General features: G+C 39.8%; 1 protein-coding gene across 14 annotated transcripts in view; it reads right to left on the bottom strand.

Annotated features, from left to right (window-relative positions):
• Window positions 1-3,831: 3,831 nt before the first annotated feature.
• The window catches only part of l(2)k01209 (uridine-cytidine kinase-like lethal (2) k01209), a 40,925-nt gene continuing 21,440 nt past the window's right edge, over window positions 3,832-23,316 (bottom strand). For 8 of the 14 annotated variants that reach the window (XM_076207479.1, XM_076207473.1, XM_076207471.1 and 5 more), the window contains 12 exons: window positions 18,494-18,618; window positions 17,236-17,307; window positions 16,171-16,335; window positions 15,376-15,482; window positions 14,248-14,418; window positions 13,748-13,819; window positions 13,455-13,616; window positions 12,523-12,612; window positions 11,214-11,423; window positions 9,790-9,975; window positions 8,014-8,179; window positions 3,832-7,319 (listed from right to left, as the gene is read on the bottom strand). In XM_076207479.1, coding sequence (XP_076063594.1) covers window positions 7,171-7,319; window positions 8,014-8,179; window positions 9,790-9,975; window positions 11,214-11,423; window positions 12,523-12,612; window positions 13,455-13,616; window positions 13,748-13,819; window positions 14,248-14,418; window positions 15,376-15,482; window positions 16,171-16,335; window positions 17,236-17,307; window positions 18,494-18,618 — 1,675 coding nt within the window. In that variant the 3' untranslated portion in view covers window positions 3,832-7,170. The remainder of the gene's footprint in view (window positions 7,320-8,013; window positions 8,180-9,789; window positions 9,976-11,213; window positions 11,424-12,522; window positions 12,613-13,454; window positions 13,617-13,747; window positions 13,820-14,247; window positions 14,419-15,375; window positions 15,483-16,170; window positions 16,336-17,235; window positions 17,308-18,493; window positions 18,619-23,316) is intronic. The other 6 variants (XM_076207485.1, XM_076207480.1, XM_076207476.1 and 3 more) reach the window with 1 other exon arrangement.

Genomic DNA, 23,316 nt, shown 5'->3' with positions numbered 1-23,316 from the left:
TTTTGAGAGGCTGTCACATGAGTATGAATACAGTACATTTTAAAGTAATAAAAGCCAATTGCTCAATAGATATATGAAAAAAATTAAGTACATTTTGTTTTATATCCAGAAGTATGTCTGAGAGATCCTGTTGGTCTATCACCGTTACATCCTCTTTTAGTGATGTATACACCTAAGGTCTCTTAATCCAACACTTGCCAACCACCACTTGTGCAGATGTTTGGCCCCAGTACATGAACCCACTTGGGAATTGGCCTACAACATAAACCCACCAATTCCTGAAGGGACTTTATATCCTAGACCCAAATGTCTGCTTAAGTGGCGGTTGGCAAGTGTTGGATTAAGCAACCTAGGCGTTTCTTTCCTCTTATTGGTATGTACTTCATATATTAGTGCTCGATTATAGAAATACTGAAGAAAATTGCTTTTTAGTGTCTGTGGATATTGTGAAGGGATATTTAATAAACCAAGAAAAAAGTCAGGACAGCAACAGTGGGGAGGGCAAGCATCTATATAGCATGTGTACGAAACTAGTTGTTGTAGCCTTACCTTTGCCAGTTAATATGTGTTGCCTCAGGTCTGTCATGCAAGAGATCCGTGGCTCTCAGGTAACTGGCAAGCCACCAAATGGGCCCTAAGCTACCCAGGGAATAAATATTGTGGTGTTGTCTTGGTATAGTTTAGGGGGGGTGCAGGATGAGGTTCTCGGTATTTTTATGTGATGGTTGCACCTAGGGCAATTTGATTCTGCAGCCCATGGATTTTGACCAAAATCATCAGGTTGGTTGATTTGGTTCAAACTTGACCCAGAGGGAGTGATGTAGGGCATTGCAAGATACACGCGAGGAACCTGGACCCAGCCAGATTTGGGGCTCTGGGTAGAATTTTGTTTTATATTTCCATATCTGGCACCCACACCTTTGACCTTAGTGGTGTCCAAGTGAAATTTGCACAAGGCCGTGTGGTGACCAAATCAGAGCAAGTGGGGAAAATGGCCCCTGAAATAAAACCTAAGGGACCAAGAATTTTTACCAAAACAGTCAGGGCAGGCAATTCGGCCCAAACTTGGCCCCAAAGAGTGGTGCACAAGGCACTGCAAGGTACTTGCTTCACTCAGGCAGTGTTGTGGGGCAGAGCAGGAGTGCAAGAGGAGGACCTAGTTTTGGGAGGGTTGTTGCTCCTTCATTGGTTATAATGGTTATTCACGTCATGTTATGGGTGATCTTGCTACGGACAGTTCTCCAGCCAGGTTAGGTTTAGGGAGACTTACGTTTATGATGCCTTTTCTAGCCACCTTCCTTGTGTGGGGTGAGCAGAGTGGATCCTGAATAGGGCTTGGTCGATGTTTCCGAGCTGTGTTACTCCCTAATCTTACCACAGACGGACCACTGTGTCTCTATTACCTACCATGCAGCTTTGAGAGGCCACACTCTCCAGAGGACTTTGGTAGTTAGTTGAAGGAATGAAGTTACTCTCAGTGGGAAAGAAGGTTGACAGTGCCTGAATATATGGTCAGTCTGTCCTTGCTCTTGGCATCAACTCCTCAATAGGAACATAACACAGGGGCATCACTTGGAAGTGGTCAGGCAACAGCTGGTTTCCCTTATTTTCAAATCTCACTTTGAAATCTCGCCTCCCTCTTAGATAGGAGAGGGGTGCTAGATCACAGGAGGTAAGGGAAACCTAACCCCATGAAATCTGTTGTCTTATATTTGACATCTTGGATGGAAATATGAGAAAGAAATTTCAAGATGGGTTGCAGCATGTTGTTTATAGTGTGGGACTACCAACAGGTACATACATACATATACCAAAGGCTTTTTTCTCACTTACACAGGGGGTAGCCAAAAAGAAAAAGGCATAGAAATCACTCCCACCTATTTCATTTCCCATATATTCCACTCCCCTCCACCCTCCTATCTTGGCACCTCCTGGATGATGGGTCATCCCTGCATCCTGTCCACTGCCCTGGGTCAGAAGCAGTGTCGCAAGACAGCACATCCACAGCAAGGCCGCTTCATAAATTCAGCGACCCCCCCCCCCTCTCTGTCCCCTCATGCAGGAGAGAAGACGGGGAGAAATCCCTTCAGGCTGCGTCAAATTGTTTCTCATATATACTTCCTCACCCCCCCATCCCCCACCCACTCCCCCTCATGCATCACAGCCTCATCTATACACAACTCTTCTCCATTCACCACTATCTTCTGTCCTCTCCCGTCCTTCCTCCACAGACATTCCTCTCTTTTGTAAAGCCCCTTTCACCCCATCCATCCATCTCATCCTAGGACGCCCCCTCATATTCACTCCTTCCACACTTTTTACTAATCTTTCTTCACTCATTATTTCCATGTGTCCAAACCATCCTAATATGCTTTTATCAACCCTATCTCCCAGCACCCTTTCCACCCCTGTTATCTTCCTCACCTCCTCATTTCTCACTATCTAGCCTAGTAACCCCTATCATACTTCTCAGACATTTCATCTCAAACACATTCAAACTCCTCTCTTCCTCTCTCATGTTCCATGGTACTACCAATTGAACAGCTTTTTCTTGTTCAAGCTTTTGCTCTAGGTCATGAAATTTTGACTCGTGGGTAGAAAGTAATCTTATCAATCACAAATTCACTCACCTCCAGTGTTAAGTCACTGTGACCGTGGAAGCTTTTTCTTTTGCTTTGGCCTCGGTATCATCGTGGTCAATTTCCCTAATTACTTTACTTACCCTTACTTGGGAAAAACCTTCAAAAAATTTTTACATGTGTGCATGCACATGTGTCTATCAAGTCTGACCATTACCCAAAGACCATGCCATACATGAGCTAAGCTCTCATCCAAGAGGGTAACAAATCACAAGTCCAACACGATCAAAGACAATGGCAGTGTATCATACACCAAAGGCCCTTTCACTCTCGGAAACGGGGTGGCCAAGTCAATGTCTACACTCGCACACTAAAAGGTAGCCAATTCAAACACCCTCTCCCATCTCAGCACCTCAGGGATGGAGGGTCACCATACCTCCTGGCACACCGTTTGGGGCATTGGTTCTTAACCTATTTACTACCACACCCCCTCTAGGAACTGTTCTTTTCCTCCATGCACCCCCTTTGCATCTATGGACGCTCCCCCCTTGCATGGATGGGGGGTGTCAATACACAGGAAAACTGGTATGCCTGGGAGGCTTTTGAAAATACAAGTTAGTAACGACAATACTTCTGCCTTATCTCGTAAACTTACCTTTACATTATTGACCTATTTCTTGTCAAGAACACATAACTGGTAAAATTTCTACTCTTCTCCCAAGGCTTGCGCCACCCCCCGGAAAATCACTTACGCCTCCCTAGGGGGGTGCGCCCCCCAAGGTTAAGAATCACTGGTTTAGGGTCGAGGGTAGCAACGCTGCAAGGCAGTTTTTCCACAATAGGGCCACCTGACTGCCATAGTTGGTTTACCTCCCCCCCACCCCATTTCACCCTATGACAATCCCACCCATCTCCTCATTCACTCAAAATTACTTAGAGACTAATGAGAACATCTCTTCAGGCCTTGTTATCCCTTCACCCATTCACTCCTACATTTTTCACTCTCTCTTAACTGCTTGACAACATTCCACATGCATCCAAACCCCTTCATCCTCTACATTAGTCAATCTCATCCTTGGTGTTTCAAGCTCACACCATTCACTTATGATATCCACAAACTTTTTGCTTGTCTTTCCTCATTCATGTTTTTTTCATGTTATTTCCTTTCCTACAGTACTCTGGTTAAAAGGTTCAGAAATGTCCTTTGCACCGAAATTCCCCTCAACTCCAAAATGGGAAAAGAAATCCGCAGTTCTAATTATCACCTTTCTTGTTCTCATTCCCACAAGTTGCTTGGATCCCATGTAAGTATAAAAAATTACATGTGACAAAGCACTGCACTATATTTATATCTTAAAAACTTACACTAGCCCACTCACACTTTCACTTGTTAATATTGGTGTAGATCAATATTTTCCCAACATAAGCTCCACTGAACACTCAACATGATCCCATATATACTTCTGCATGCAAACATAAATGGTGTTAAAAACCAATCAATCCACTGCTCCAGATCTCTTGCTGGTGACGCGAGGCAATGGGCTGACTGACTGCTAACGCCATGGGCACACGCATGTAGGGCTTCACGTGGTGTCATGGTGTTGGCATTTCCTACTACACATTTTCATAACATTATCATGTTTATGTACAGTTATGATAGTTAACAATCCTTCATAAACTATGAAATACTAGAGGCATCATAAAAGCCTATAAACAACTCCATATATGTATTTTTCTTGCTCTGTAAATAAATATAAGAAGCAGACCGACTCAAGTTCTCGTTTGATACAAGCCAAAGTTATCAAAGAAAACTATGTATATGTAGTCTATACCAATTGGGTGAAACAGACTTCCTATCCAATATGCATATGCAAACCCAGTGGATGCTCACCATAAGAATCAAGACTGTGTATTTTTATCTATTCCTTCAATAACACAAGTTCACTGCCCCTAGGAGGTAGTATATTTTTTATTTTTCAATTTTCAACTAATCCTTTACATACTAGCTTCATAGCACTGCAAAAATTAATCTATGTTTTGGATAACACAACCAACAATAGAATTCATCATCAATATGATGAGCATTTGCTCTAAAAACACTGCAAACCTGAATTCATTTGATAGTTTTCACTATCTGCTGAGATCCCACGAGTACTTTCTCACATATTGCAAATGTGTACAGAAGCAACCTGTACAACATTATAAACAGTTTTAAAGTGTCAATAAGTTTAAGGTTGTCTTTTTCAATTACCTATGGAACTGCTAAGTATTTATTTAACCCCTAATTTCTGAATTCCTGATTTTCCACAAACTGGTGGCATCTTGAAAACCAATTAATTGTTACCTGCAAAAGACAAGAGGACTAGGCATGGGAAAAGAACATCCCTACCCCAGCCATTCCCTTTTAGTTATTGTTTATACTCCTTCCTGTTTAAACCACAGAGTAAACGAGTGGGGTGGAAAGGTAGGTGCCACCCTGAATGATACAAAGCCCTGGTACTGAATGCAAAAGTCATGCACAGGCACTAGAAACAAAATACTTAAGGCTTATGAACGGCATTACAAAATGTGTTTCACTGATTGGAGAGCCAAAGCCCTACTGCCGCCAGCAACAATCGTCAGTGCCTCCCACCTATCTCCGAGTAGACACTGGAATGCTGTCTGTGCTGTATTACTGTCCATCTGCTTATACGTCATCAGTCAGTAGGACGAGAGGAACAGTTACTGGTTGTCAGCTTTCTTTATGTGATATTGTAGGATGAAAACCAACTATATACATTAATAAAGAAGAATCTTGGGCCTAGTCCAAAGACAGAGTACCAACACCTCAGGATGCACCTTTGGATGGAGGAAAGCACATGGTTGAGTTTTGAGATGGTTTGTAGGGACAAGATTCCCCCCAAGACCACCACTAGCAGGTACCCATCACTGGTTCCTAAAAAATATGATACAGAATACAGAATGACAAGGTTTGTGAATGGTTTGGAGTTGTAATGGAATTGGAAGAAAGGGTAGAATTGGAAAACCCCAGGTGGATGGGTCACGTTAAGAGAATGGGCGAAACTAGATGTCCCCAAGGGATTTATGCTGCCTCAATGGTGCTGGGAACAAGAGCAAAGGATAGAATCATATTTCTTCTCAACCTCTTCTCAAAGGTGAATTCTAGCTATATCATAGGTGTGGGATGGATTAGTGTATGCCTTGACTTAGCCATTCCCCTTATCTGTGGCAAAGAGTCTTTTAGTATATACATATACATGTATGGACGTACTGTGTCCTGCTGCATTGCCTCTGGCCCGAGCACTGGGCAGGAGACAGGTAACCCAAGTCGCCTCTTTGGGAACCGGAGATGCCGGCTTCTTCAGGAAGAAAAGGAGCACAACTGGGTCAAAAAGACTCTGCCACAGAGGTGTTGGATGAAATGGTGTTGAAATGGGAACTGGATAATAAGACAATTTTCCAAATGAGGTGGGTGAATGATGTACATGACACTACTGGATTTCATGATCAGGATATCAACATGAAATGGTGACAGTGGGTTGGTGAAGACTGTAGATCAAAATTATGAACTGCACCATGAGAGACATGTGATGATATGGTTTAACATCACACACTCCCCACCCCCCTATCGGAAGGCTAGGACGGTGCCCCTTACAGGGAACTTTGTAGCCTAGAATTTAATGAACCATGCCCTTGGTTCAACACGCCCCAAGCAGGGTTCGAATTGTCATCATCTCAACATCCACCGCGAGTAACGACGCCCTAACCTGCTCAGCCAGCGAGCATCCTAGACATGTATCAAGGATGAATGAGTAGGATTTTGAGGGAAGAGAAAAAAAAATTGATTTTCATGTGGTTTAACCAGGAATGAACAGAAACAACATGTGCTGGGAATGAAAAGTGTGGCAATGATACAATATTCTTCCCCTATGCTAAGCCATCTTGTTTCACAGGTTAAGACTTGAAAGCTGGAGGAGGGGAGGAACTTGTATAATTATCATGGTATATACCAATAGCCTTCTTCTCCCATTGTAAGGGAAGTGGCAGAGTTAAAATATGCCTTGCCTCTTCATGGGAGAGGGAAAACGATCTCAACACTGGCCTTTTTTTTTTTGTTGTTTTTTTTTTTTTTCTTTCTGTTCTGCCTTTTATGCCAATCTAGATGTACTGTGTATTAATGTTAAGGTGTGTTGTATCATGTCTATCTTTTAAGTTCAAGTTTTGCCTATTTACTTTTATTTTTTACTTAGGAAATGTAGCATGATATTTGACATGCCAGCTTCGGGGGGAAGTGTATGCCAATTTCAACAGCTATGAATTCGATCATTGCATTTTTTAAACTCAGACTTTATTAGTCTAGGGGGGCACAGAAATCCCGAAAAGAAATTGGGGTTCTACTTAAAATCCATTTTCTTTACTTCACAGTTCCAGTATTGCACTATACCTTATTTTTGACATCACATAGTTCAGTAGGCTGACTAGAGTTCAACCATTTTAATCTTAGCTTACGTCTTGGCAGTCAGGAGTATGAATGATAAAAAGAAAAAAAGAATGCCTGATAAATTATGAAGGAAATAAGAAAAAAATAATGTTAAACAGAGTCGGAAGGTTCTGTGCCAAAATAGCGATCGCCAAAGTTGCCAATGCCTGGCACGATGTAAAACTTTTCGTTGACCGCTGGATCCACTGCCGTTGTTACAATTTTCACTTTAGGGAATGCGTAAGCAATGTTGTGCACACCTGAAAGCAAATAATATTGATCTATTAGTTTACATTTATGAGCGGCCTTTGGGCGATTATATAACTAATAGGCATTCCAACATATAAATACATATACTAGGGCAGCATTTCTCAACCAGGGTCCCAGGAACCCTCAGGTTCCACAAAAGGTCCCTAAGGGTTCCGCGAGAACAAGTGAGATAAGCTCATGCATTTTTTTTTTTTTCACATACATAATATAATTAAACACACAGACATATTCTTGGATACTGTAATAATGCAATATAGACATCATCCTATCTAACCTATTATTATGATGAAAATCAAATGAGAAAGATATGGTATATGCTTTTTTTTTTTTTTTGCACAGGGGTTCCTTGAGACATGCAATTTATTCTAAAGGTTACGCAAGGGTAAAAAAGGTTGAGAAATGCTGTACTAGGGTGTCACTCTATAGCAACAATTCCCAAACTATGGGTCGGGACCCAAACATGGGTCGTGAAGTGTTCAAGAATGAGTCGCAAGACCTTGTTAGAAAAAAAATAATTTCAATCAAAAGCTTCCCTACATTTCTGTTTTCAATAAAAGAAGACTTTGGAAATTGCTTTTTACTGCTTGGGTCGCCACATCTTCACCAGATCTGGATTTGGGTCACGGCCAAAAAAAGTTTGGGAACCACTGCTCTATAGGGATTATACCATGGAAATTAACTCACCTTGTTCAGTCAGGAGGAGTGAGCAGAGAGAGATGTTTTCCTCGGGAACCTCGTGGTCAAGCAACACTCTGATGGCCATAATAGCAGCAGCCCCTGTTGCTACAGTTGCATCCATAAGGAATATGTGATAATCTTTGATGTCCTTGGGGAGCCTAAGGTAGTACAACTGCAAAAAATCCCAATACTCGTTAATTTCTTTGAATGCAATAATGTGACTACAATTTGTACATTAAATTCAGCCTATAAGCTTTGTCATGGATAAAATAAGTTAAAAAAAAAAAAAAAAGTCACTAATTAAGACTCTACTTTTTTTCCTTCTTCTTTCTTTCTGCCCTCTTCCATTTTCCCCTGTCCAATACCAACTCCTCTATTGATACGCTGCTAAAAATTGTGTATTCCACTGCATCAGGTGCTCAAAAAATCAACCTATTGTATAAAATGTTGTGAGACACAACTCTATTAAGGAACATGATAGAGTAAATTTAATCCTATCAGGGGATTTCATCTGTAAGGAGGTCAATTGGGTAGAATAAGAACTATGTGGTCATGAAAACTGGGGAAACAATTAAACATTACACTGGAAAATGTAATGGCAGGAGGGAGGAAATGACACCAGTGACAGAAGTCTCCGGTGAAATTAAGTTTTCACCAGCCCCTGCCACCTCCTTTTCCACCCGTTCTCCACCTCACCTCCTCATTTCTCACTCTATCCATCCTCATAACCCCCACCATAATTCTCAAACACATTTGAACTTTTCCCTTGTCTATCTACCAAGGGCTTTTTCCCCCTTATAAAGGAGGTCCCTTCATGACTTAGATTTTTTCTGCATGAGGGGATGGATAGGGGGTGTCACTGGTAAAATGAAGCAGCCTTGCTGTGGATGTGCTGGGTCTTGCTCCATTGCTTCTGACCCAAGGTAGTGGGCAGGATACAGGGATGACCTGTCATCCATGAGGAGCTAAGATGAGAGGGAGGAAAGGGTGGTGGAGGGGAGAGGAATGGGTAGGAGTGGGTATATGCCTTTTGACTTTGGCTACCTCCCTAGTAAGGGGGAAAAACCCTTGGTATATGGATAAGGGGGGTAGCCAGTCAAGGTATGCACCCACTCCCACATTTAAAAATCTCCTTTCTGCCTCACATGAATTCTAGGTCTCTACCCTGTACAATGTCATGTGCACGATCATCCCTTCATACAATCTTTGCATCTATCCCAGATACCTATTCCTCATTAGTGCCCTATCAACCACCCTTCTCTCCACTACCATTTCCTATGTATACTTGTGCTTGGCACTCTTCTCCTACAGTGTTTGCCACCATCATATCCCTTTCTAAATACATCTTTGAAATCATCTATTCTGCACTCCAAACCTCTCTGTTACTCCATCTATTGGGGCATCTCTACTCTAGCTTGAAACACAATTTCTAAGTTCACTGGCCTAAGAAGTTAAGAGTGTCACTCTTTGCGGCTGAGGTCACGGTGATGGCAATTTGAACCCTGCCTCCAACGAGTTGGACCAATTGCACGATTTGCTAAATTCCAAGCTACAAAGTCCTCTGTCAGGGTTACTGTACTAAACTCTTGATGGGGGGAATCTATGATGCTAAACCAAATAATCATGACCTATATACATACCAAAAGGGTTCTTCCACCTTATAAAGGGGGTAGCCAGTCAAGACAAGCACCCACCCTCCCCCATCCCATTTCACTTTTCCGGGGTAATTTGAGGTGCATCAGCTGCAGACCCACAGCCCCAAAGTTAAATCATGATACATACCTCAGGTTCCCCTGTATCTGTGTTTGTTTGGATCAAGATTTTACCAATCCTGACATCTTTGAGCACTTCACAGAGGGCATTCTCCATCGTTTCACCAGCTCGTAAGATTGACACACCACAAATCTTCTCTGTCGCTATTCTCTTTCCTTCATAGGGTAACCCTTGAGGGGTGTCCACAGTGACATCCTGAAAAATGAATAAAATGCATGAACAGGAGAACAATTGCTACTTTACTATCTACATACCATTATTATTATCATTATTATTATATATATATATATTTCTGGCTAAAATCAACTGCACTGGATGCTTTGATGATTTTAAGGTAGGAATTCTTGATCTTTTGAAAGATCTTCTTATCACTTGTAGAAAGGGACTGGATGAAATTATTCATTTCTCTTTTATGAGTAGCATAGCTCACTTATTGTGCTGTTGTATGCCGACTTGATTAATTATCTTCTAGTAACAGAGGTAACTGTTGACTATCTTTCACCGAAACTCAGAGTTTTTCGCCTCGGTCTGAGGCTTCTTTAGGGTGAAGAAGCCTTAGACCGAGGCGAAAAACTCTGAGTTTTGGTGAAAGATAGTCAACAGTTACCTCTGTTACTAGAAGATAATTAATCAAGTCGGCATACAACAGCACAATAAGTGAGCTATGCTACTCATAAAAGAGAAATGAATAATTTCATCCAGTCCCTTTCTACAAGTGATAAGAAGATCTTTCAAAAGATCAAGAATTCCTACCTTAAAATCATCAAAGCATCCAGTGCAGTTAATTTTAACCAGAATTGTTTGAGAGAAAACCTGTGCCCAAGAAATATATATATATATATACATACATATGCCAAGGCTTTTTCCCCCTTACAAGGGAGGTAGACAAAAAGGGAAAGGCATAAAATCATTTCCACCCATTCCATCCCTGAATACACTCCACACCCCTCCACCCTCCCTCTTATCTGAGCACCTCCTGGATGATGGGTCATCCCTGCACCTCCCACCCATTCCACTCCCATCCACCACCCTTTCCTGCCTTTCATCTTAGCTCTTCATGGATATTTTTACTAGTGTCACATTTAAAGAATTAATCAGTCCATTGCCCCAGGTGTGGGAGACCCACAGCCACTAGACTCAAGGGAAAAAAAGTTGTGTTGTTGTCTTGGTATGGCTAGGGCAGAGCAGTTAAGAAAAGTGTCTGGTGTCTTTTTATGTGATGGCTGAATCTAGTGCATTTTTTGTCTCCATAGCCACACAAATTCTGTGCTGTTTAAGTGCTAGATGATAACATGAACAAACACATTCAAGTATGGATCATAAAATCAAGGTCTAATCTACAGAGGCCTTTACAACATAGCACACATAGACTGATCTATATATTCACAGGGTTTTCATAAATCACAAATATTAGCGTCTAAAATTCCGCTCACCGTAAATGGCAAAAGTGTGAGAGCATGCTCAATGACAAGACGTATCAGCCTTTTGGAGTAGAAGATGAACTCGTCCCTGGGAGTGTCTTTGTTCCTGATGAACGTGTGCAGACCATGGATCTGAGGCGTGGACGGCAACAACTGTAACGAGTTGGGGCGGGCCAATCCAAAGTTGGCATTGGCTAATTTCTCTCGAAGTTTGAAGCCCCTCTGCAATAAAGAATATATATCAGACTTAATGATAAGGTCATACATTCTATAAACACTACCCTCTTTTGATGAATCAACTCTTAGAATAACCTAATAGAAGACAGAGTCCAGTTTAAACCATACACAAATTTAAAGCAAGTTTGATTGATGGCGAATGTCAATATAAGAGAAAGAAGAAAGAAATGGGACCTACAAACAACCACTCCTTTCCTGTACATTAACCTCTTCACTTCGGGGCACATCGCACGTCTGGCAGCATTAGCTGCCCGACGTGCAATGTTCCGTCATAATAATCGCATTATAAAAAATAAAGTCAGTGCTCAATCGTTCCTTCTCTTTCACCCGTGTATTTTGATAACCATAGAAAATTGATGAAGCCAGTTTAGAGAGAATGGAGATTACGTAGGTACGACTACAATAAATATAATCAAGATGCTGACGTCGGCATCATCGAGTACCCACTTGCTCCTCATGCCGCCTACATGGGCGTCACCGTATGGAAGGGGTTAAGATGAAGCCCTTCCAGAAGAAGGGAAATTTCGCTGGTGGTGTCAGTACATGATAGGACTGAAAACCCTATCCCATAAAAAATGGTAAGGAACTTCTACCAAAAGAGTGGGAACAGGTATAAAATCTGGGTTCAAGAGAGAGAGAGAGAGAGAGAGAGAGAGAGAGAGAGAGAGAGAGAGAGAGAGAGAGAGAGAGAGAGAGAGAGAGAGAGAGAGAGAGAGAGAGAGAGAGAGAGAGAGAGAGAGAGAGAGAGAGAGAGAGAGAGAGAGAGAGAGAGAGAGGGAGGGGAGAGAGAGAGGGAGGGAGAGAGAGGGAGGGAGAGAGAGGGAGGGAGAGAGAGGGAGAGAGAGGGAGGGAGAGAGAGAGGGAGAGAGAGAGGGAGAGAGAGAGGGAGAGAGAGGGAGAGAGAGAGGGAGAGAGAGGGAGAGAGAGAGGGAGGGAGAGAGGGAGGGAGAGAGAGAGAGAGAGAGGGAGGGAGAGGGAGGGAGAGGGAGGGAGGGAGGGAGGGAGGGAGGGAGAGGGAGGGAGGGAGAGGGAGGGAGAGAAAAACAGTTGTCAGCCTTAAAAGAAAAAGAATGTCATTACTGACCTGTTGCAGCTGTGTGATCACATTCTGGGCTATCAAGTTGATGGCCACTTCATTTTCACCACCACGGGGCACGATGATGTCTGCATGAACCTGAAATATACATTCATTAGTCTCAGATTAAAAGGACATCAATGAACTACACTAGTGTTTGCTTAAGATATTCATGAGTATGATGTTCTCGGAGCACTCACAAGTATATTACTAATGCTTTAGGGCTGTGGTTCCCAAACAGGGTTATATGGCAATTTTGGAGGCTAACAAGAAGCAGAGGGTATGAGGAATTCAGGGAACTGAACAAACAACTTACAGCAGGATGCTATTATATATATTCAAATACAAGAAACTAAAATATCTTGGGTTTTAGCCAATGCAATGATTATGAACAATGATCCAGTTCTGTGAATTGGGGTAACAGAACATAATGTACCATGTTAAATTGAGTACATACATATACCAAAGCCTTTTTTCCCCTTACAAGGGAGGTAGCAAAAAATCAAAGGCACAAAATCCACGCCCACCCATTCCATCCCCATATACTCTACTCCCATTCACCTCCTCCCTCCCCCCTCTTATCTTGGCTCCTCCTGGATGACAGGTCATCCCTGCATCTTGTCCACTGTCCTGGATCAGAAGCAATGCAGCAAGACAACACACAGCACAAATGAAGAACTACATACATACATACATACATATACCAAGGCTTTTTCCCCCTTACTAGGGAGGTAGCCAAAAAGGAAAAGGCATAAAATCACTCCCAACCATTCCATCCCTGAAAACACTCCACACCCCTCCACCATTCCTCCCATCTTAGCACCTCCTAGATGACAGGTCATCCCTGCACCCTGTCCACTGCACTGGGTCAGAAGCAGTGTCGCAATGAAGAACTAACCTAGGTTATTTCAGCAACAATACAGTGAAGTAGTAATCCTCACCATTGATGGAGCTATGTAGTAGTCAAATGCTGGCTTGACAAACTTGAAATATTGCTTAAGTACACCATCCAGATCTCTTCCTCTCTCTGCAATGTCTCGACGTAATCTCCGCACTAAACGTTCATCTGAATCCGTATCAACAAATACCTTCATGTCTAACAACTGCAACAAGAAAACTGTTCTTATCATGTGTTTTCTATCTACCATTGTAAGTAAAATGATCAGTGTAATTACAAAAGTGAATATATACTTATGCTTTAACAATAAATAACAAAGTTAACACACCCACTCACCTTGAGCACCTCAGGGGAATAAAATGCCAATATACCTTCAAATATTATAACATTGGCACCATACATTGTTTTCTGTGAATAAAATAAAATTTGTTTCAAATATATGAGCATCAAATACTTGTGTGTACATCATTCTTCAGACAAGAAAAAATCAATAAATCGACAAGGAACCAAGATGAAAAAGAAATGGGTCGCAGACAGTAGTGGGATGGGTGTATACATTGGCTGGCTACCCCCCATACATGGGGAAAACGCCTACTGGTATATAGAAAGATATGAGTACAGGTTATTGTGGGTAGGTTACTGTGTAATATGTATGACCAGAATACTTATATGAGGGAAGATTCCTTTGGGTACATGTATGGGTACATGATATGGATCAAAAGGTCTCCTGTCGGCATGCTCCGCCTTTGTAATCCTTTGTAATCCTTTGTACATAATCTTGTCTACTACATCCCATAATTTTCGTCCAGGTTCCCAAAGCCCTCACAGCTTCTTACCGTTTTTGTTTCCCTACGATGTGTGAGAAAGTTGTATATAGGAACTTCTACTTTCTTGCCTTCTTTTAACCTTGCCAATGTCTTGACCACCAAGTCGAAATCAAAGCCATCAGGATGGTCAAAATTATATTCATTTCTAGCTGCGTCCTCATGTTGTTTCTCAGATAGCACCTGTGCAAGACGAGAAAATTGTAAACTTATACAAGTACAGCACTTGCTGAAGTAAATGACAAATATAATAAATATATAATACTGTACTCTACTGTGATGTACTTTCAGCAAAGACAAAAAGGCACAACAAGGAAAAGTACATAACTGCTTTGGTACACTGCAAGAATTACAGAAAGCAATGAAATTATCTTACATGGGTAACACAGAGGCAACTGACCCACTGAAGCAATTATTATCTCTGTCAAGAAGGTTATGTCTTCAGTTGTGCATGTTCATTTACAACTTTATGAAAAAATCAAATAAAATAAAATAATAATAATAAAAATAATAATAAATAAAATAATGGACATATGTGACATGACTGACATCAAAGATGTTACAAGTGACCTACATGTGATGTCACAAATGTTACACATAACCTATTTGCAACATCAGCCATTTGACTTGATCCAAGTGAGGCATTATGGATACAACATGTGACCCAGGTGTGATGGCATACACAAGTGTCCATCAGATCATAAAGTCAATCCATAACTAAAGAGAAACTTGAAATGTCATCAAGGTATTATGTTCAAGACAACAGATGTGTGTATGTATATAAGTTATATGTTAATTTATTATTATTTACTATTTACCTGTTTGTTTATTATTAAACTATACCTATGCATTTATTTGTGTATTTTATTTGTTATTTACTTGATCATATTTCTTATTAATTTATCATTATTATTATGATTTTCTTTTTTCCTCGCATCCGACCTAGATATGGACCAAAAGGTCTCCTGTCAGCATGCTCCGCCTTTGTAATCCTTTGTCAAATGAACTCTCTTGGCGGAGGTTTGCACACAAAATGCTTCTAGGTGTTTATGAATCACGAATGCCCCATTTTCCCGTTGAGTATTATTTCCTACATACCTCTCACAATTTTCCCCCCCTTTTATCGGCTCTCTAGCTTACCTTGTAGAAAGAATCCAGGGAGAGCAGAGTGACCCAAGGCACATCTAGTTCTTCGATAATCTTGCGGGCAACTGTTGTTTTCCCTGATGCACTGCCACCACAAACACCTTGGGACATCAAAGAATTTCAAATTAAAGTTTATTTCTCCATGTTTCAACATCAGCAGACAACAGCTTCAAATGTTATGATGCATAATAATTCTTGTAGCAAAGAGTATACCCTATACTGTAACATTAATCCTTCCACACATGCAGATGACCTAACAATTGCTGCCCACCATACCAACGAAAAAAAGGCAGCCCAAAAAACACACAAATAGCCTTTGATAAACTTGAATCATGGCAGGGACAAAACAGGCCATTTGGTTTCTCTCAGAAATCATTGGTGATCTTGTTTGCCCTGGCAATCATGAACCAAAGAAGCATTCAAGAGTCAAACAGCCAACCTCTATCACTTCACAAAATGACTGAAATACGGGGCTTTCTTTTTGTCACATGTCCTTTAGCCTTATCAAAGACCTGACAGTGAAAACAAACAAGATGTTAAGTATACCAAGAACAGTAGTAAGTACAGGTTTCTGTCTGCAGGAAACACTAACCATTGTATGTATAAAATATATATATAAATACATACATACATATACCAAAGTCTTTTTCCCCTTTACAAAGGAGGTACCCAAAAAACAAAGGCATAAAAACCACTCCCACCCATAAAAAAAACAACGCATTACATAAAATAAAAAATTAAAAACAACAACAAATAAACTAAATAAAAAAAAAATTTAACAAACACTACCTATAACGAAGGGTTCGACCAGCTGTCCCTGGCAATCGTACCAGGGAGGGCGGCCTGCGGTATAGATGGTACGTCTTCTTCCCCGTAGTATTGGTTCTCTGCTTTTGGTGCTTTGTGATTGCGAGGTGGTGCGCTGGCGACGTGTGCGTGGAGATCGAACTGGTGCTAGCAACAAATGTAAACATTAGTTTCATACGCATCTCAAATAGTAACTATATTTATCTAAATATACTTGATTCATGTAACCCCCAAAATAAATAAATAAATAAAATTAAACTTAAAAAACTGTAAAGGGACTAATGATGGGTACTTGCACATGGAGGTCCTGTAAAATGGAGAGCAACATTGCTCATTTTCAAAACCAGTCAACCCCCTCACCTCCATTAGGTGCAGCCTTGAGGGGCTGGCATTCCGTCTCTGGACTGGCCCCAAGATCTCTCTTTATCAACTTTGATTTTCACATGTGGATAGCAGATGACCAGGAACTCCTCTCCTCTCCCTTCTACTCTGAGCTGGTGACATTGAAACAATCCTACACTGGAGCAACACAAAGAAGAGTCCAAAGTTTCTTCCTTGAGAAATCTGTGGAAGGTTTTGAGGAGCACTGCCAGCCGCTGCGGGGCTGTGGGTTTCCCACTTGACAAAACTCGAGGAAACAAGCGAATGAACGTGCCTGCACAATGCACCATTACCATCCTTTTGTCAGATACTATGCACAATGCCCATCCAACCAAGGTGTCTTACCAGCTCTCATCATTTTCAATGCTCTTTGTACCTCATATTTTGTTATATCCGATCAGTCATCTTCCTAGCTCCTCCCACTGCTACAATCAACCAATCCCTACCCTCCTCCACATTCAACAGTTCTCTGAAATATTTTACCCAGCTTCCCTGTACTAACTTCCACTTTCATTAATATCTGTGCACCTGCACCCTTTACCTTTTACTCTCTAGCTGACTCACCCCACTCTTCACTTCCTTCCAAAAAATTTTTTTTTCATTATTTCAAAATTCTGTCCAATTCCTACCCCATTGTACATCTGCTCTCCTCTTTGCCTCCCTCACCTGATGTTTTCCTTTCCCTCTCTTCTTGTGCCTCTTCATGTTGAAAAGTAGATTGGTAGGAATTCAATGAATCTAAAGAAAACGAGAAGTGGTGAGATCACAGTGTCAGTGAGTATCAACACCAAAGTTATTAAGGGAACTGATAACCCTCTCAGGCTTCTGCTGGTTTTGGGAAAGAGGGGAATGTCTGTTGAGGAAGGATGGGAGAAGACAGAAGATAGGGTGAATGGAGAATGGTTGTGTAGAGATGATGCTGTGATGCACAGAAGGGAGTGGAAGGGAGGTCAGGGAGTATGTGTGAATGTTATATATATTGATGCAGCCCAATGGGATTTATCTACATCTTTTCTTTTTCTGCATGAGGGGACAGAAAGGGGATGGGAGTCTGATTAAATGAAGTGGCTTTACTGTTGATGTGCTGTGTCTTGCTGCATTGCTTCTGACCCAGGGTGGTGGGCGAGATGCAGATATGATCTGTCATCCAGGAGGAGCCAAGAAAAGAGGGAGGGAGGGAGGGAGGGGTGGTGAATGTGAGAGGAGTATGTGGGGATGAAATGGGTGGGCGTGGAATTATGCCTTTTGACTTAGGCTATCTCCCTTGTAAGGGGGAAAAAATCCCTTGGTTTATGTATGTATTTACAAGATCTTGGGCCTGATGTAGAGAGAGTGAGAGTAAGGGTGGTGAGGTTATGAATTTGAAAATGATACTCTCAAATAACCAGTTTAAAGGAGCACCATTGGCAAGTACCCATTATTGGTGTGTTCACACACACACACACACACATATATATATATATATATATATATATATGTGTGTGTATGTGCAACTGTCAATTCAGAAAAATAAAAATAAAAATCATCATTCAAAGCTTCATTACCATAGAACTATATATTAAACTCATTTTCAAATACTGTTGTCCCATATATGGTGTGGAGGATAGGTGCTTTTCCACTAAAACAGGCCGGGTGTGACAGTACATATCTACCTCATGGCTTTGTCATTTGATCCATTGGTACAGTATAATTGTTCTATATACTGCCAAGCATCAGACATTTTCTAGTGAGAGACCAGTTTGCACCCCAAGTTTTGTTATTCAAATAAATTATTTGATTTTTTAATTATCATAATGCCTTAAAAAGGGATTTTTCACTTCGTTCTGTCAGTGGTTGGTGTTGTTGTTGCATGATGGGTGTAGGTAATGTGTTGTTCACTCGATAGCTGTTGGGAGAAATCCGTTTGGATCATAATTCTATTTACCATTTGTTGAATGTTGGCCGCTAGAAGATGTGGGTCGGGGGGGCAGTTGGGGATTGCCTGAGGTTTCTTGTCCAACCTCGGACATGTCCTCATCAACAGTGGATCCCCCCCCTTCCTCCCCACCACTGTAAAGAAAATTGCACCAATTTACAAATATGAAAGGTTGTGATAATTGTAAGCTATAACAAATATATAACAGGCTGTATATCACATGTATACACAAACTCTTACACATAACAATAAAATAAAGTTAAAAGAAAAAATATTTAAAAAAAATAGGAAAGAAAGAAAAACTAAATCATTGTCTCACATCTCCCTATTAACATTCTCAAGGATGAAAATACTCATTCAATTAAGTAAAAACATATGGTACTACCCAAAACAAGATTGACACAAGGTGAAATTGTGCTGCAAGGGTTAAATATAAAGGTGGCTTCCTTATTTATGGACAAAGAATTCACCACTGGATGAAGCCTTAAATACGGCTACTTTAATGGACTTGAAAAAGAAAGCGTTTGTATTTCTTACACTTACAGTCTAGGGGACAACTTTTTGGTGAACAGAATCTCCCTTTATAATGACTACAACTCGAGGCTAAACAAAACGTCAGTTCAGAAAATAACCCTACGAGTCAGAGGAGTAAAAGCCTTTGGCCAACCAAACAATAAACTACAGTATGTCACTATTGATGATGAAGTTCTGAAAAGTGTTGCAATTTTGATAGAATTCTGGAAGATGGACATACATGAATGACAAATAAAAGAGAGTAAATGAAAAAAAAAAAAAAAAAGGGTTGGAAGGTAACCAACTAAAAATAAAACAGAATCCTAACCTGTTCATTAACTACTGAGCAAAAACTAGCAATAATTTGGTTCTCAGCACAAACTCTCAACCCCATATGGGATAGGGATTAAAATTTTATGCAGTTTATACTTTTGAATGAATGAATTTATAAACTTTATGGCACAAGGCCAAGTAAGTTATTTTTCATTTATCTTTTTTTCTTTTTTTTTTAGATTTCAGTGACATCCCTACTGACCAAAGTCACACAACATTATTTTTATGACTGTGTTTGTGTATGTAATAAATCACTCAATAATCATTTTATCACTTTTAGCTTTATACATCCTTTCTACTGCCTTCTTTAAATATCTTTTACCACCCTTTTGCTATAATATTGTCAACAGAGATAAAAACATTGGTTTTTGCCAATGTAACAAGCTCAAAAGTCCCTGATATTTATTAAGCTGTTAAAATGAAACCCAATGCTATACTAAACGATAACATATTACAGTTTATAAGAAACACATGTTTATCGAAATAAACACCATAAGTGATGACGGAGCCATTAGTATGCTTTGCTTGTTGCAGCTTTTTAAGTACATAGTCATACTACACATGATGTGTAGTAAAACTATGTACTTGAAAAAGCTGTAATAACAAGCAAAACGTCGTACTAATACAATGAAGGCTCCGTCCTCATTTGTGGTGTTTATTGATTTGTTGGCAACTGTCCCTTTCATACAAAACACATGTTCTTGCCCATTAGTTTAGCTTAACAGGGAAATAAGAACTACACAAAGAAATAAAATAATCTTTACTTATCTTTATTTATTATCAGTTAATTAAAAGATACACACAAAGTGAGTGAAATATTTTAAAGAAATGAGGGATCATGCTTTTTAACTTAAAATGATGAGCTGCTTATTTCTAAGAGAAAATATAATCTATCTAGAAATCCTCTCTAAACCCACTAATTCAGTGTCATGTTTTCTTCTAGCTAATGCCAAAAATATTTTGTTTAACCAAACGGCCAACACTACATTGAAGGAAGTCTTTATTTGCCAAGACTCGTTCTGTCCAGGGTTGAATTTCAGCAGAATAAAAATGGCTGGCACTAATAAAAATAGATTCTACAAAACCATCTACCCAAATTGGTTTCCTTTTCTTCTTAAAACTTCCTACAGGATAATGACCCATATATAATAATAATTGGATAAAAATTCTATGGAACATAAGGGACTTTTATTTTGGTTAATGAAAGACTATTTTACCCAGTTGTGTGTCATGATACTAAAAGATTAATTCGCTTGTTAATGACAGTTCCCAAACAAAATACAGTCATCTGGCATTAACAAGAACAAAAGCGGTGAAGCGTCAGTTTAAGGGACTAAAAGAGCTGGTTTTAACAGCATTACTATGGCAGCATTCTTTAAGCTAAGTAAAATTATCTGGCAACGGCAAAAAACAAAATCTATGGTGAATATCCTCCTATCGAATATGTTAATGGCTCTCACCTCCTTTATACCATATTCACCTTCCTTTCCCTTCCCATCTTTATGATTTATAAGCCACGTATTCATGCAACGTGTTTATCTAATTGCAGGATATTGCATCACAATGCTGACAATGCACCAACACATCTGTCCTCATGGACCATATTACGCCATTAATGAGCTATTTTCGGTTCATGGCATTAATTAGGAGGTTTGGGTCAACTAGCGGGGTGTGGAGTGTGATACTTTTGTATTTACTTAATTTGATCTAAGTGCACTATATAGGAAAGGTGCAACACTTGTAGCATCTTCTTTTACTCTCCAATTAATATACTTAGTTTAAGATTCACAATTGCTCCATCTTGGGTCACATCACCTTATTCTCCAGTTATCAATTTAAAGACAAAAGGGGGGGTGCATCTGTGGTATATTAACTACTATGTAAATGTGGACCTATAATTTTTTTTTTTTTTTTTTTTTTGCTCGTTTCTCAACAACCTTTGTGCCTGTTTATGCAGTACTGTACAAACAAGGATTTTTTTTAAGCAAAACTCTTGTGTCTGCTCAACCCCCATTTAAGAATTTTTCAACCTTCATTCAGGCAGTGCTGAAGCTGGTTAAGGTGGGTTGTGATATTACATGCAAGTGACCACAAAAGAGAGACTGAAGCAAATAGTTTTCTATGATATAAAAATATATCTAACAATGTAAGAGTGTGTGTGTGTGTGTATATATATATATATATATATATATATATATATATATATATATATATATATATGTGTGTGGGAGTTAAATGGGTGGGAGTAGGTATTTGCCTTTTGATTTGGCTCCTTCCTCATACGGGATTCTTTTCTTCTCTCTTTTTTTTTTTTCTTTTTTTAACTTTAATTCATGTTTCCATTGCAGATCAAACTTCTGATTTAAGAAAATTCCTGTTATCAGGACTAAGATATAATTGCATTTAATAATGTCAACACCATAGGAAGACCAAAAGTGTGATAGAGTATAAGGAAGAAATCTCCGTTTTCTTTGAATGTGAAGAAATATTTACTCAAATAATTACCTGTCTTTACAGCCTTTAGCTAGGCATTTTCCTGGAGTCATAATAGATATGCAATGCTTAAAATGCCTTGGCCATTTCTTCAAGTAGTCCTATACCTCATAGGTAACTATGGATAACTTGGATGTTTTCCTCCAGTTAATAGCTATTCACTCACAATAACATTTTCATTTACTGGGTATGCAATATTTTCAAACCAATCCTTTTCCAACCATGCTCTCAAAATCTTTGGATTTTAAAAACGTTTGCTTTACCACTAGCATAACTAAAGTTATTTTCATTACAATACCTTTACTTTTTCAGTCATGCACAAACTGTCTCACACCTTTACTTATATATTGTCATGCACAAGCAGTCCACCAGCTTACTATATTTTGAGCCATGCACAAACTGTCCACTAACCTTTGTAAGAATTACCTTAAGTTTGTAATATCATTAGCATTGTTTTATTACCTTGTAATCATGCACAACCTATTACCTTTACATAAAAGTTGTAAGAATGATAAATTAATACATAAAACAAATAAAGAGGTACACTACTCTCATCTCACTGGTTTTCAGGCTTTAAAAACATATATATCAAGTCATCTGTAACTCTTGTAGTGTCATGCACTGTGTTGCCCTTGCCTGACTTAAGACCACGTGGACAAACGAAGACACAAACACGTGTCCGTGACTATAATAACTGAAATACATCTTGACTGATGTGCCACTGATACAGTACATGGGTGAAAAGTATCTGACATCAAAAAAGGGTTCTTGTTCTGATATGTAAACAAAAAAATCATTCTACATGAATTCCCAGATTTTTTTTTTCTGAAATCATTAAAATGAATGTTTAGCTTCCACACTTCAAACGTGATCTCCCTGCCCAAAAACCTACGAGGATTTTATGCAATTCTTTTTCAATCACGGCTCATGTTTCACAGGCACACCATCTGTTTACTGTTCATATGTTAATGGACAACCTTCCCACGTGTACCCTGACCACTATCTATCGATACTTCTCCGCTAACCTAATCTCCACTCTTCCTGTGCACCAGAACCATTTTCACTGCTGAATGTTCGGACACTTTTCGCTACTATTGGCGACATTAAAATGTGACAACCAACTTTCCCACTGTATCAACCCATTTTCCAAGGCCCACCATGACCATCACCTTTCCTACGTTCTAAAGCTCACTTTGCTCAATACATTCTCAGAAGTTAACGAGTTAAACACCAAGTGAGGATGGAGCCTTTATTTGTATGACATTTTGCTTATTACAGCTTTTTCAAATACATGTGAGGACAGCCTTCATTTGTACGATGTTTTGCTTATTAAAGTTTTTTCCAGTACACAAGTATCACAACTATGTACTTGAAAATGCTGTAATAAGCAAAACGTCATACAAATAAAGGCTACGCCCTCACTTGGTGTTTAACTCGTTAGTCTTGTCAGCAACTGCCACTTTCATGAAGATTCTCAGAAGTTGCAATGTGTC

Source organism: Oratosquilla oratoria, chromosome 24 (genome assembly GCF_046742065.1).
Source record: "Oratosquilla oratoria isolate Oo_2021 chromosome 24, ASM4674206v1, whole genome shotgun sequence".
NCBI classification, from domain to species: Eukaryota; Metazoa; Arthropoda; class Malacostraca; order Stomatopoda; family Squillidae; genus Oratosquilla; species Oratosquilla oratoria.
Note: the sequence above shows the minus strand (reverse complement) of the source record. Positions and strands in the feature narration are given on the sequence as shown.